Here is a 16,681-nt window from a genome sequence, read left to right on the forward strand (position 1 = left end):
TTCAATACTTCATTATCAACTTGGGTCTCAGGCCGTCCACGGGGCTTGTTCTGCAGGTTGAAATTTCCAGAACGAAAACGTTGGAACCAAAAACGAACTGTGTTCTCTTTTGCAACATGACCGCCATACACATCATTCACCCTTCGAGTTGTTTCCGCAGCACTAGTGTCACGGCGGAACTCGTACTCGTAAATAATGCGATACTTTAAGTTTTCCATTTTGTAAAATGAGTGACACAAAGAGAAAAAAAAACAAATGAATGACGGTCATCGAAGCACAAATACATGAGTAAATAGCTGTACAAATTTGAATTTGAAATTCCTAACCAAAGAGGAGGTATTTGAGGTCAAAGTGGCCAGTACGACAAAACGCCAATTTCATATGTAAGGACACAATATATATATATATATATTATATCTATAAGGTAAAGTAAGGAGTATTAGCCTAGCGGCTACGGCCTACTCTTACTTCTAAGGTCGTAGGGTTAAACCAAGGAACAATCTGTCTATGTGCGTTTTTAACACTCGTACGGTGAAGGAAAACGTCGTGAGGAAACCGGCATACCTTAGACCCAAAGAGTCGACGGCGTGCGTCAGGTACAGAAGGCTGATCTACTTCTTGTCAATTCGATAAAACAAAAAATCTAAGGTCCAGACCGAAAAAGCGCCACTGTTTTTTTACAGCTACTTAATAGCTTAAATGTCATATGCCTAAAAAGAAAGTTTCAATAATGTAAGTAAATTGATGAAGACAGAATTAGATATTGTGTTTTTTTATGATTGAGAATATGATGTTGTGTACTAGGCTAATACCGAAACCAACAAACTCAAAATAAATATAAATATTCCATATATTTTTGATGTTTGATATGATATTAAATTACTATTGCGCTAGCACAGACCAGGACTTTATTAAAAGACATAATAGAACGTTGTGACACAATAAAAGAATATATTTAGTGTTTAATTACAACTAACTTTCAATAGCCCTTTCGTAGTATTTTAACTATGGACGCTCGAGTACAATGCTATGAACGATGTTTTACTAATCGTATGCGTAATATATTAGTTATTACTAGAAAATATGATATTTTATTATTGATGTTTCAAAAAACATCTGGCATAGAAGTCCGTAATATTATTTTCATATTTTGTACAATAATAGTAGATTAGTAGAAGAATACGCGAGACTTATCCGACAATATCCTATTTATTATGTGTACAAGTATTTTACTTGTACCGTATTTTACGGCCCACGTTGTCAATATTATAAAACACGTTTAATTTTGCGTAATATAAAAAATAAATTTATATGCTATGCAATTCTTTCTTAAACTTAAATCGGTCTTAACTAATTAGATTAACATTTGCGGCTATTAGCAGTGTTGGCTCATTATTAATAATAATCTACTATTAGAGATAATATAATGCACGTCTTTGAATTCGGCTGTTATTGTCAATCTAATAATGGGTGGTAACTATTCTCGTAATAGAGCCATTCAATGCAAGCCCTGAATGAAATTCGACAGAGGATCCCCATTTATCTTAGTTCGGGTATTGACAGTTCCTGTCGTTGTATTACCGACTCTTTGACCAATTTCACAGTGCGGTAATCAGACTAGAGCACTACAATTAATTACAATTCTAATGTTCTAAAATTAATGACAAATGATAGATTTAATCAAGTATTTGTGTATAAAATTGGTATATCATTTCTACATCGCATAAATAACATTGTTCATACAAATATTTTACCCAGACGTCTTTTAACATGGTTACATTCTTTTGAAAAGTCTGCAGTAATATAAATATTCGGTTTTTATAATAAGACCTGTTATGACGACACATAGATTTGAATATATAAAATTATTAAATTCTATCTAAATTTGCGATAATATTAAATTAATTTATATAGCTAATTAAGACTTAGCTTACGAAAAGCTTACGAAAACCGCTCATAACTGTTTTTTGCTTATTAGTTCGACTGGCTGACCCTAATGATTTCATTATAAGTGAACCAAATAAAATAAACATTAGAAAAATCAGACTCGCCGAGACAGAGATGCTATTTACATTACGCATATTTATAAAAGCTCAACCAAGAACCAACCTCTAGTTTTGAATCGAAGAGGATTAAAATTCTTAATTTGTATGACAAATGGAAATTTTAATAATTTATTTTCTATGTATAGTAACTTTGTACTTATTCGGAATTGTAATAACGCATAACAATAATTGCCTTCGCTTTTCGCAATCTAATAACAGCGTATGTGTGTAATTAAATGTGTCGCCAACAAAGTTAAACTTATCCTACATTCTGTACACATGAAGTTAAAATCCGATTTAGAGCTTTTGTGAGAAATTTACTATTATATTGACCTTTATAATGGTTGATATAGGTATATATTGACGTGCAATTTTTACAATCATAATAAATCCGCTGGGATTTAATAGTTTCTTTACTGATACTTTAACAATTTAAATATATAATCTCCACCCACTCCTTTGTGTAGTTTGCGCTTTCATATAATTTTATACTAGTTACTACTAGTCCTTATTGGTTTAATATTTAATCTGCTAACTAGGCAAAGGAGCTATTCTCTTTCTATAAGAGCGAGGCTACAGGAGGCTTTCCAAGAATGTTTCAGTGCAATTGTATCAATGACTAAATATTCTTTATTGCTTAATTATTGAATATTTTTTAAAAACAGGAAAATAATAATATTAAGTTGGTGAAACGCAACAGCGTAATGAGAATCAGAATTTTGTTAATTCCCAAAACTTTAAATAGTATTAAAGATATACGTAGACATTTTATTTTTCCAGAACCATATAAAACCTGTTTATTTGTTTAAAGGTCCACGGTCGAGCAACAGGCTCCGAAGGCTTGACGAGCGTGGCACGTTGTGGTCCTCTAATGGCTCAGGGAGGTGTGCAGGCGTTGGAAACTATGCTTTTTGCGCTGGATGAAGCTGTGCGAGCTGGGCTACCACCACCTGGTGTTAGGCTTGGTGCTCTAGTACTGGATGACTGTGATAGTGATACCAGGGGGCTGGAAATGGCACTAGACTTTATTAAAGGTAAAATACTGTATATTGTTTATGTTTTTTTATGTCTCAAAGCCTTGGATGAATTTACCTACTACATTACAAACTTACCTAAAAATGTTTATAATACACCACCAATACACAATTAATGCCATCACTAGTAATTTACGGAAAAGGGAAACTTACGTAATCTTTAGTACTAAAATTCACAGTAAAAATATCGAGAGCATAATATGCTTCAACGCTATTCCATTTATTATTAAAAATTGCACCCACGAGGAAAACTCGCAAAAAGTAACAAAACTACATTTGGTTGGTAGAAAATTAAGCTCAACCCAGCGGTAAAATTAATAACTGTATTTCTAGTTTTAGAAACAAAGACAAGTTTTTATTTTTATTTCTTTCACTTTTATTGTATTTCATATTCGTAGTGTAATTTTTTGTGCTGTGTTTTGTTATCACATCATAGCATTTTGTTTGTAATAAGTGAACGCTTCTATTACGTGGCCTTTGTATTGCGCTGTCCACTTTTTTGGTCTAAGTTCATGCTGGTTTCTTCACGAGACTTTTCTTTGCCGTACGAGCTAGTGTTATATGTGGACATAAACAGAATGTTTATTGGTGCACAGCCGGAGTCCTCTGAGAGTCGCACGCTGAAGCCACCAGGTCAACCTGATCTGATTTGTTACTATTTCATATAGTGGTGTAGTCGTCTTTAACATATTATTCAAAATCACCTCCCTTATCTTATATAATCTTACCATGTTGTGCTAGTTAGTATTAACGGTTTATCATCAGGATCTATAAGCAACATTGACGACGAAGAATACGCGTGCAACGCATCAGCTGTCAGGAAAGTGATATCAGGTGTGGTTGGTGCAGCTTCCAGTGTGACGTCAGTTCAAGTTGCTAATCTACTGCGATTATTTAAGATACCACAGGTATTTATAGACTATACGTTTAAGTAATAACTAGTGTGTATGGAAAAGATACATAGGCATCTTTATGCTGTTTAGTTTCACCTGGCTTCGGGGCCAATTTGCTTTTCGTTAGATGCCGTTGAAAAGTATATAGAGTATATATAGTAAGAGAATGCTTTAAAGCCTGTTCAGAATCGGTACAATCCGGTGATGTGGCTATCGGCGAACGTAAAAAAGCTTATAACTCACCCTTCATGTCCTTCAATCTAGAAATCGCTAGGCCAACGTCACAGTACATTGCCGAATTTGTAGAGAAATTTTATAGATAGAGAAACTTTGGAGACTCGAGATTTCTGGTCTCTTGCCATAGCTGTCCATTGAATTTATGTCAGCCCTTCACCCCAAATGATATTTCGGCAACGTAGTTACTGCAGAGCTTTATCTTCTTTGGTTATTTATGAGTATTGTGGGCCTGATGGCATCCCCACAATTGTGCTGTGTACTTGTGCTACTGAGTTCCGGGCCTAACGCGCCTTTTCCCGTACCTGTACTTCGTCAATACTGTTCCGAAGTGCTGGAAGACCGCTTCAATACATCCGATCGGTAATCGGTTTATATTAGGTTGACAAACCCACAAAGCCATTTTATCTTATAAAATTTAGCATTTGCGCTCAGCACAAGATTTTGGGTAAGTTTGAATTCCTTGTCTTTTCTTAGTGTGAAAGAGGAATGTATCTTAATACTATCAACTAATTAAAAACATACACAGTATTGTAGACAATGATATATTACTCAGTAAAGGGTATTTACGTCAGTCTGAAGGTCACAAGTTTAAAGTTTAAAAACTTATTCATTTTTTTAAGCAAAAACTAAGTGAAAAAGACGTTACGTCAAGTTAAATTTAAAAGTTATGCGACAAAGGAACGTGAAGAAAAGATCGGCAAACTCTATAAAATGTTAATTAAAGTAGAACCAATTTTTACTACAAGTTTCATTTAAGCGTCTTTATTAACTTGACAGTTTGCCATTAGAACTTTGTAGGTAATTTTAAAATCTTCTTCATTAAAAATATCTAACGTTACTTAATTATGTACTTAAATAAATTTAAAAGATATGAATAGTTATAATTTAGTATAATAAAAACAATGTGTAGAAGGTCAGAAATCCCACTAACTAACCTAACTTCATGCCTTAAGTTTAAACGACGAACAATAACTTCCAAGAGTCCTAAAGGTCTAATTTTCTTAGTACATATTTAGCAGTATGAATGTTAACATTTTGATAGTGCCGTTAAGATTTCTTTACAAGAAACATTATGAAACTGAAAACACATTATAACTTTTTTGCTAGAGACAACGTTACTACTAATAATCGACACCAATCCCATTTTAAAAATATTTTTTATATACAGGTTTCTTTTTTCTCGACGTCACCGGAGCTTTCCAACAAAGCCCGATTTGAGTACTTCACACGAACGATACCGTCAGATCTCCATCAAGTCAAGGCGATGGTGGAAATCGTGAAAATTCTTGGCTGGAGATACGTATCTATCATTTATGAAGAGTCCAACTACGGCATTAAGGTAATAAATAACATTGTAAAACTATAATTAAATTACTAATTACCCTGAGCTAAATGCACAGAACTACAGATACAGTCTTGATAAATAAATTAATGTATAAATCCATTAAACATTTTTAAACGAATGTAAAAAGTGATCAATAATAAATAAAATTTGATGTTTAGGTTTCTAACTCGCCAAAGTATGTAACACTCGTACCCGTATATAACTGAAGAATATAAAAAAAAATAGGGTATGATTCTGACGTGTCGAAATTCTTAAGATACTTTTCACAAAAGTTACAATACTGTTGAAGAATACCAAAACTAACGGTGTCATTGCAAAGTTTCTAAACTTAGATTGCTGTTTTAAGAAAGTTACAATTTCAGGCATTTGAAGAATTGGAGACTTTACTTGCTAGAAATGACATCTGCATTGCGGTAAAAGAAAGGCTAGCTAAAGATTCCGGTGCAGCTGATGAGAAGGGATACGATGATATTGTAGAACGATTGTTATCAAGACCGCGTGCTAGAGGTTAAAACAGTTTTTTTATTATATGACTTCAAAAATTCCAACGAATCCTCCCCCGTAGTAATACTACGTGTAGAGTATTATGTTTATCCAATCACGTTTTCTCCATCTAGGAATTCTCATCAAAAACGACTCGGACTTTATATAATTGTTTTATGATTTTTTAAAAGGTCGGCACAAAGATCTAATTTAGAATTCACTTTTACATATATCATGTTTACGCATATTTCATTGTTCAAGTTTGTGGCACTCTATATTTTGTTATAGCTGAACTACATCATTTAAAATGTATAAAAGCGTTTAGCTATATCTCGCTGACTGCACCCACTGTAAAAAACTCAAAATGTGAGGCTAGATTTTAATTTATAAAATAAAAAATATATAATAGATTCATATTGAGACTTTTTAACTAATAACGGGAGTTAAGTTCAGTGGCGGTAGTTGGAGAGATTTTCAAATAAATGAGTCTTTGTTTGATGATGGGGGTCAAGAACTGGTCTAGCTTTAATTGTTTAAAACATGAGTTTATAACTAACACAATAATTAAAACAGTAGGTTTGCGACGCTATCAAAAAACTAACCTATATTATACTATAATATAACGTTTTTAAATCTAAGTGACACTTCAATATAAGTATATTCGACCTTTTGGACGTTATCGGAAACAAAAATATTACAATTTATGAGTGTGGGAAAATTGAAAAGGCTCATTTTGGCTTCAAGTGTGCGATGATTACCACTTCCATTTCCATTGGACATTTGGTTTCCGCTTCTAATTAATAACTAAAATAAAATGTAACCTAACTAATGTTAGGTTACTTAACTTAATTAAAATCTATTATTTCAGGCGTAATAGTATTTGGATCTGACCAAGAAGTAGCAGGGGTAATGGCAGCAGTTCAACGTAAGAAAGCAGAAAACATCTTCGGCTGGGTCGGATCCGATGGATGGAGTGCCAGGGCACTAGTTGCCGCTGGCAACGAACCTGTTGTGGAGGGAACCATTAGTGTCCAACCCCAGGCCAACCCTGTGATAGGATTTAAAGAGTACTTTCTCAGCCTTACGCCGGAGAACAACGCAAGGAATCCGTGGTTTGTCGGTAAAATATTTTTAATACATGACAATTAAGTGATTGTACAATATCGATATCAAACTACCTAAATTAATTTCGTCGTTTAATAGTTGTACCTATTTAGTACAAACGATCCATTGTTCTATTTATATTTACTTTATTCACATATATGATACACGAAATTAGTTGGTTAGTCGAGTCTATATGTAGACTTGAACACGTTTCGCTTCGAATTCATTATTGGTTGAAGACGTGAATTGACCGGCGTGCAGCGGTTGCAGGCAAATTCGATATCTACCATCAATCTACTCTATAATTTTAATTCATAGAAACATGGCTATTATAAACTATCTGGTTTTGAAACCGTATTACCAATTATTGCAACAATGTAAGAAAATATGTTTCGGTAAACCGCAGCGCTTCCGTTTCATTATTACATTTGCTGTGTAATTGCTATAATTATTTTAAAAGATTTATTTAATTATTAATGAAATTCCAATTGATGTAATTCCAACTGATGTATGAACAATAATTGCAAATTCAGTTTATAACAATTAAATTGCTTTTTGATTACGAATATATTCGTGATGCTGATTTACATTTGCTTTATTGGCAGAGTTCTGGGAGGAACAGTTTCGCTGCCGCTACCCTGGTGCATCAAGAACACCATACAATACAAACTATAAAGCTTGTACTGGACGGGAGAAACTGTCAACGGAAAATACCGAATTTGAGGCGCAATTGCAGTTCGTTGCTGATGCAGTATGGGCATTTGTTTTTGCTATCAGGTAAAATCGAATTAAAATGCAACCGCTATTTAAATTGAACTAGTGTCTATCTATAATGTAATCTGTCATGATAATGCGTAAAAATTGTGTGTACGATGTAATGAAATGTAATCAGTTTCCCAGACATGTGTGATTCCTGCATCCTACTTTATATTTCATTCAATTCTAATTAGGTTTTTATAAATTCTCCTAAAGATAAATACTTTTTTTAGGGATATGCATAAAGATCTTTGTGGAGGCCGACCAGGGCTATGTGAAGCAATGCGGCCCGTCAACGGACCTACACTACTACGATATTTGCGACAAGTGCAATTTACAGGTAATCGAAGTCAGTGGATATTCATAAATTATGAAAATGTTGGCTGTTTTTAATGTGGGATAATATCTCTACACTAGTAGAGCGTTATGTGAGACTGTACTCTACCCACTAGAATCCCTCACAGAAAACCCACAATGCCTTCTTGCTTTGCAATTTTAAAATTATTTTCGCCACCGTGGATTACAATCAATAAATATTTATTTAAATAGAACGATAAATCATTTATGTTAACTAAATATTACCCGGCTATGAGTGGCTCATTGTAGCAGAAATATAAGTGTGTATGTGTAGCTTTACGTTTTACCATACAAAGAATATACAATAGACATAAAAAATCTAATAGAGCAACAAGGGAAAATGCAATTTTATAACATTCTATTAACTAGCTATAAAACTGACAACCATGTGCTTACGGGTACTGTAAAGTGTGCAAATCACTACTATCAATTTGACATCCATACATAATCGTAAAAATCAACACAATTTAAATCCTGCAATAGCTTCTTCCGGTAAACATTTTTTTTAGAAATGACTTTGTTTAGACATATCTTTTTACACAAAATAGGTCTAAGCGGCGATGAGTTCCACTTTGATCAATATGGTGATGGACCGGCTCGGTATAACATCTTGCACTTCAAGCAAGTCTCTCTTGGAGTGTATCGATGGCTCAAAGTTGGCAATTATCTGGATGGAGAATTGGAATTGATTTTGGATGGTAATTTTTGTTTCATCAGTTTTTTTTTTAATTATTAGCATTGTAAGCCTATAAAAAAAGATTGTTTATAGTATTCTTTAATAAAACTAAATTTAATACTGGGCATATTTATCTAAAGTAATAAAAATGCCATTACAATACACGAGTAACCAAACTAATTTAAAACAATATTTCTAATAGAAGCTCTGTTGTGCAATTATTGCATAATAAAGGAAATCTTTTCTCTACTATTCGGAAAATTTAAGCAAAAAGTTACATAGAATTTAACTCTAAAAGCGGCTCAACTATTTCCAGAGATTCAATTTAAATGGCATGAACGAAAACCACCCGAGTCAGTATGCAGTGCGGAATGTGAGCTCGGCCAGGCCAAGCAGTACGTGGAGGGAGAAAGCTGCTGTTGGCACTGCTTTAACTGCACGCAATATGAGGTACTTGGTATACTGTGAACCAAGATAAGTCTGCAATACAAAATAGCGGGTTTGTAATGTGTGCGAGCGAGGTCCACAAAACAATTATGCAATAATTGCTGGAATTTCGTAGGTTTAGAAATGTTTATTACCGAGACATTATGAAAATCAGGGTATAAGTACAATTCTAGAAATAATGTTAGGGGAACTGCAGCATATTTGGAATACTACTTTGTTTTTTGCGAATAAATTTAAGGATACACGGGATAGCTCAATAAAAGATTACTGACTCTATTGTTAGTTGGCTTTTTTGATGTTGGCACTGGAGAAATATGAGAGTGTGTACGGGAGTGGGGTGTAGTTGAAACGGTTTGATTCTCCTCAAAATCTGCAGCAGCAGCCATGTCATCGGCTTGAGTAAATATATTTGGATTAAATGGAAATATGCCACCAACTTTGAAACCATTAGCAGCTATTTATCTTGGCTCATGAACATACCCTACGCAAAGTTAGAGCTTCTTCTGAGGCCTAGTATGTAGTTACAAACTTTATTCATTCACCCACTGACTCACTCACACACTTACTTATGCACTCAAGCGTGTTAATAACAGTTAAAAATCAATAACAAAAAACAAAAAAAAAGATGTAACTAAATTATATATAAATTAAATATTTTAAGGAATCTATAATTAAGTTTGAGCTGGAAATCCAGACCCAGGTATTTTTTTATTTAAGGGTTCTCAAATCTTACAGATTGTAATGCAATTGTACTTAAAATGAATAAACATATATTTTCATTATTAATTTCTCCAGTTTGACACTTGATGTGGGCTTTCCCAAATAGCTCAACGACATCGTACTGTGTTAAGGGCCTATTATTTTTTCTGATACCCGAACTTCCTACTGTAGTACGATTATAATGGTCCCATGAAAGTACGGTCCAGCGGTTGAATCTTATGCTTGCAATGAGGTGGTAATGAATTATCTCTATGTTCTTGGTGTGACTGTAATGGCCATCGAGAATGAAGAGCACTGGGGAAGCTTCTGTTGGTTTTACGTATTCTATGAAGTGTTGAAACCATTCTGTAAAGAGATGTGTTTGAATCCATCCAGATGGATGTACTTTTCCTATAGAACCAACTGGAGCTCCTCTCATTAAAGCATTCGACATGTTTTTACGTGGGAAAATTATCATGGGAGGGATAAATATTCCTGCTGGGCTCATACAAATAACAATAGTTTATAAGGACACCTCTCTCGGCGGACATCATTGCTATAATTTTTGGTATTTTACTCAGCCCATAAAATTTATTCTCCATAGCTAATATGTACTCCACCAGCAGGTTTTCAATATGTTGGCCGAAAAAAAACTTCGACCAATCGTTTTATTTGTCATTAACTGAATCGGAGAGACATTTACAAATCGAAAAAGTATTGACCTGGGAACGTTGAACTGTTGTGTAGAAGCCTTTAAGTAACCCATTCGTTTTTCTCTAACAGCGGCAATAAATAGCAGTGGCCACTTCTCCCTTCTCCCACCTCTTTCTCTTCTTGCATTTGTGAGAAGTTATATCTACTTACAAAAATAATACAGAATAATTAATATCTACTCATAAAAATATGCATAAAATTTGGAATATTCCAAATTATGTTCGCATTAGGTATTCCAAAGTACCATCATACTACACTTAACGACAATTCCATATCACATTTTTATTTTCTAGAAATATTCACAAAATCTTAGTTACATAGACAAACAGCGTCACATGACAGTTTTACAGTATGTTTATTAATAATTGCATTCTTACTGAAAAAGTTTTCAACACAAGCGGCTCGCTTCTATGTGCCTGTAAACCTGATTGTCAAGATCAAAGATGGTGTCTTGTTTATAATACTCGATGGCGCCGTATGGCGTATGACATTATGCTTACGGTATAAAAATGAAGATGGCGATAACAATATTTTTTTTGATGCTGCAGTTCCTCTACATTACGATAAGCAAAAGATATACAATATTCGATTAAAGTATCATGCTCAAAAAAAGAAATACAAAAACCAAATAAAAGTAAGGAAAGTAGTACTAACTAATACTTTAGATCAGGTCGCCATATTCGGAGACAGCATGTGTGGAGTGTCCCCGTGGAACACTACCGGATCTTATGAGGACCCGCTGCGCCCAAATACCAGAACTGTATCTACAGCCTTCATCACCTGCAGCTATCGGAGCTATGGCATTCTCTGCTTTTGGGATTTTATTGACTATGTAAGAAAATATTTAATATTGCGCCATCTAGTTTCACAATGAGCAATTAGAGTACCTTATTCCACTATTTTTCTAACAAGGTATATTTAAGGTGAAATCAATTTAATAATAAATACAAACACAAAACTTAAATCTAAGATTGTTTCCCTATTGCCATAATAAATGTGTATATATTTAAATTTTCAGTTTAATAGTAACATTGTGGATTCTCCGAAGTAGTACCCCAGTGGTTCGTGCGAGTGGTAGGGAGCTATCATTTGTGCTACTCACCGGAATACTTATGTGTTACTTGGTCACATTCGCGTTAGTTCTGCGCCCAACTGACTTCTTGTGTTCTTTGCAAAGGTAAATAAACGTTAAATTATTACAATAATATTACATAAAGTAAATGTCCGAAAATTATATGAATACAATATGTTCAAAAAATATGAAATTGTTAATACTTTTGAACTTTATTAAGTAATATTATATATATATATATATTTTTAAAGGAATACTATTTCAAGGAGGTGTTAAGGACAATCGCGTCCTGTCATAAACTTTTCAGCTGTTAGCCGTTCATTAGCGATATAATCTGAATACAAGCATTTAATATGAAGTAACGTTTCAATCTATATTGCATTGAATAGTTATTTCATAACCCATTTTTATTAGCGGGCGAAAAACAAGCTATATTAAACTCTTATATACTACGCGCTGTATAGGCATAACATGAAGCCTGTACAGCACCTTGGTAGGACTGCACAAAGCCTCACTGATTTCTTTTAATCTAAAATATATGCTTACAGGTTTAGTACAGGGTTCTGTTTCACCGTGGTTTACGCGGCTCTTCTCACTAAAACCAATAGGATTGCCCGTATATTTGCAGCGAGCAAACATTCAGCACGCAGGCCTTGCCTTATCTCACCCAAATCACAGCTTTTGATATGTTCTATCTTAGTATCGATTCAGGTAGTGTATGGGAAATGTAATTATAACTAAATCCACAAAAAGAAAATAATCTTTTAAATTTACAAATTAATACTATTTTAAATAAAACATCTTCAAAGGATATAAACGAGAATTAATACATATATTACATAAACAAGAACATGTTTTGGATAAACTTAAGAGATACTCGGCGTCTACCACTGATGAAAAGCACTCAAAACTTGTAAATTTGCAATAAATTTGCATTTTACGTCAACCAAAGACAATAATAATTAATTAAGATGAAACTGAATTCTGCCCAGATCAAGGTATTTTATAAATGAGCAATGTGTTTTATAAATAACTTTGTGTCCATATTCTAGGTCGTAATAGTAGTGGTATGGCAACTAGCTTCACCAGCCAGGGCAATTCACCACTACCCCACCAGGGAAGACAATATGCTTGTATGTGACTCTTACGTGGATGCGTCATACACAATAGCATTTTTCTACCCTGTGGTATTGATAGTTGTATGTACTGTGTACGCTGTTCTAACAAGAAAGATTCCCGAAGCCTTCAATGAAAGTAAACATATTGGTAAGTCACCGACATTAAAAAAACAGTTGGTAATACATTTCGATAGCTATGGTGTATATACGGTTGACTTATTTCTATTTAACTTACACCAATTTCCCAGTAGTATGTAGAGTAATTGACGGTAGATCGCTACTATACTCACCAAATACCGTCACCCATGCGTTTTCTTAACAAGCACTTATTTTAACCGCTCCAAATAGCTGTATCGTTCTTTCCTAGACTTCATTGATGTCTAACATTCATCGCATGAGCACTATTTCTTATTTTGTCGCTTATTCTTCAAATTTATTTCATGAAGTTTTATTGCCACCCTAATTGTCTACTTCTGTAATACTATTAGTTATATAGATAATCATCGTTAATTAATGTCTTTCAGGCTTTACTATGTATACCACCTGTGTGATTTGGCTAGCCTTTGTACCTCTGTACTTTGGTACAGCAAGTCACGTCCCCCTACGAGTCACCAGCATGGCTGTAACCATATCACTAAGCGCCAGCGTTACCCTAGCATGCTTGTTTGCGCCTAAGGTGAGTATAGTTTATCATAGAACGTTGATAACTCTTGCTGTCCCTTTAAAATGTAAATGTATAAAGAGTCGCTAAGCATGTTTAGAAACTTAATTAGAAACATAATCCTCAACTGATTTGGACTAAAAAGCTAAATTCAAAATCAAATAGTGTAAGTGGCTGTGTCAAGAAATCAGTGATGCAAAAATATGGTTCCCTGCTTCATCTTGACGACAGCGTTATCATAATAAAACTTTTTACATTCGATTTTTAAATAAAATTATCATAGATCAAACACATTTTCGTTTATGAACACATTTACAAAGTACTTTGATGAATTTTAGATGTACATAATCCTAATACACCCGGAGCGCAACGTGCGAGCGAACATGATGACATCAAAATGGCGCGGCAGTCACGGTCGAGGGGCTGCTCCAGGAGCCGTGTGTGCTGCTTTGGTCGGCGCTGCTCCTCTACCACGACCTGCTACTACACCCTCCACTGACTTCTCTACTATTGATGCGGGTAAAGACAAAGTACAATATTTATAGGTAAAACAATTCCATAATGTGTACCCCATTCCATCAACAGTTAATGTAATCGACAATCATTCATTCGACGTTGACATTGAATCCCTAGAGCAAATAAAAAAATCCTTATTTAAATTCCTTCTAACTTTCAAACGACAAAGACAAGAAGTTCACAATACATCCAACAGATGTCACTTAACACAAATCTGTTTAACAATATTTTTTGTATATTTCATTGGACTGTGATATTCTCAGTCATTCTAATGAAATTCGTAATACGATTAATATTTTATAAATTGAATTTTTGGATTATTTCAGAACGGTCAACATCTACAGACAGGCAAGTGCAGACAGACGATTTGAACACGAGTCCAAACAACCAAGAGCGAAATGGCCTATGTTTGGACGCGAACAAACTTGCAGAAATCGCTGGTGGGTTACCAGCCTTCGAATCCAATACTGTGCGACGCCGTGCAACAGCAGAGCCGGCGATTCGCGTTGCAGTTGTAGTTGTGGGTGCACAAACACCCTTATAGCCCTTAAAAATACCACGGAGACCAGTATTGGTTTGACTTTGGTGAAAGTGTTTTAAATGTGTATCGAAGCAATTTTTTTCCAAGCATGGTAATCTCAAGTATGATATATAATTTTTTTACCAATGCGTGATTGGCGTCGCCTCTCTTAATTGTTCTTATGTTTTTACTAAGATTGGATTTCAAAATAGATCTGCTGGCTGTTGATAATAATAAATAACTAAAGTTTTTTTGCAACGTATGGTCATGTACATCATTTTCACTGTACAAGATTTAACAAGTAAGTGGTTTAAAGAACCATAGTTATAACTTGAGCAGTGCCGGATTAGCAATATAGCAAGAGTAGTAAATGCTACGGGCCCCGCGAATTTAGGGGCCCCTCTCTCCAACGTACCCGTAACCGTAATAAAAAAATATTACATAGTAGCGTAATATATCTTGCTTCACCTCCACTTAAAAATCTAAAACTCAATTTCGTCACGTTAAATCGTAAAAAATAAGTAGGTATTTTACAAACTTTTTACCGTAATGTTCTAATGTTTAAATATAATCGATATCTTTAGACTAGCATCTATACCACACCTACCTATCATATGGCCAGAATATAATTATAAGAACGTCTTTTTCATCTCACTTTGTTGAATATAGAGCATGATTTGCTTAATGAAGTCTTTTTGAAAGTGTTACCATATCTTAATTTGCTGATCCAGATCCAGAAAAATGATTCGTAACGGTTTGTTTATTCTATATCCTAAACTTGAGAACCTAAAGCAAACCAACGGCCCCTTGATAGAATTTTCTACAGGGCCCGCGCTGGCTTAATCCGGCACTAAACTTGAGAAACCTTTCATTAGGACATTGGTTGGATATTCAGTTATAAGCGACCCTATTTGAGAACGTTTGAAACCTTAAAAGGATGTCCAGTGTCAACCTGTTAAATGGTTAGTAATGATTATTGTACATTGTTTGAACAGCTGTACACAAGTCAGTCCTAAAAATTCTAAATCAATTAATTAAATGCTTCAAATACGTTGAACTTCTATTAAAAGAGCCTACGCTATTTACGAAGCATTTTTTTAAAATAAACTCTTTAACAAGAGTTTTTCATGGATTGTTCAATTGCAAAAACTGTACTTACCTATATAAAAATTACAAGTTTATTATATTCTACGCAACATCTAAGAATTGTCAATAAATAAGAATATATAAGCCCAGTTTTGAAAAAACTTTCAACCAATTTATTCCTTTGTAAAGTAACGAAAAATTATGGAGCCTATTTTAATAAGGTTTACTTTTAAGATGTTCACTGTTTGCGACATTTAAACTAATTATTATAATTGATGTTTTGAAAGTATATAGGTAGTATGAATATGTGATATTAAAGTAAGATATTTCTTTAATCAAACAAAAATATTGTAAATAACAGGATTAAATTTTACTGAGTTGCCACGTGTTTTTTTTTTGCATTGTGCATAGATAGCCATACTTTGATTAATGAAATATATTGAATCATTGATTGTTAAAAGAGATATTTGTTCTCCCATACAAAGCGCCAATTTCATATATATAGCCCTAACATTATAACGATTGAACGTTTTTTATTTATTTTTACGATATTATTTTGATTTTCTATGACAACAATTCAATCGATTACCGAAATGTTTCCCAAGACGTAATTAAAATGGTCTTAGTTTCTCACTTTTATAAAACAGTATTTTATGTGTATGCAAGTTTTTTACCAAATTTTAGTAGTACAGTCATATCATTAAGACTATTTTACATAAATTATTTGACTATTATATTTTATGTATATAGTCAATACCATGTCAATACATAATTTCGGAACAGATTCAAAATAATGAAGTTTTATCTTTTAAAGACTGTAAATTAATAAAAATAAATTGGAATGTTTGTTTTACATGACAATGAAAAATTAGATCATGGTTTTTTAAGTCATTTTTAACTATAAAGAATAACATTTAA

The 16,681-nt window shown here is 33.8% G+C and overlaps 1 protein-coding gene across 1 annotated transcript; it reads left to right on the forward strand.

Moving 5' to 3' along the window:
- The first annotated feature begins 3,836 nt into the window (after positions 1-3,836).
- On the forward strand, positions 3,837-15,956 carry LOC123710316 (metabotropic glutamate receptor 8-like). Its single transcript, XM_045662133.1, has 15 exons — positions 3,837-3,987; positions 5,378-5,548; positions 5,917-6,061; positions 6,906-7,157; positions 7,747-7,918; positions 8,131-8,237; positions 8,803-8,952; positions 9,247-9,380; positions 11,456-11,622; positions 11,809-11,967; positions 12,411-12,573; positions 12,915-13,128; positions 13,505-13,656; positions 13,980-14,160; positions 14,484-15,956. The coding sequence occupies exons 2-15, from the start codon at positions 5,474-5,476 to the stop codon at positions 14,699-14,701; spliced, it is 2,289 nt and encodes a 762-aa protein (XP_045518089.1). The 5' UTR covers positions 3,837-3,987; positions 5,378-5,473; the 3' UTR covers positions 14,702-15,956.
- Positions 15,957-16,681: the final 725 nt, after the last annotated feature.

The sequence above is a fragment of the Pieris brassicae genome, chromosome 5 (assembly GCF_905147105.1).
Source record: "Pieris brassicae chromosome 5, ilPieBrab1.1, whole genome shotgun sequence".
Classification (NCBI taxonomy): Eukaryota; Metazoa; Arthropoda; class Insecta; order Lepidoptera; family Pieridae; genus Pieris; species Pieris brassicae.

Excerpts from the sequence above, each read along its gene's own strand:
- LOC123710316 (XM_045662133.1), top strand. The coding sequence starts at position 5,474 with ATGGTGGAAATCGTGAAAATTCTTGGCTGGAGATACGTATCTATCATT. Across the intron at positions 5,549-5,916 it reads AGTCCAACTACGGCATTAAG|GCATTTGAAGAATTGGAGAC; the intron begins GTAATAAATAAC and ends TTACAATTTCAG. Across the intron at positions 13,657-13,979 it reads CATGCTTGTTTGCGCCTAAG|ATGTACATAATCCTAATACA; the intron begins GTGAGTATAGTT and ends GATGAATTTTAG.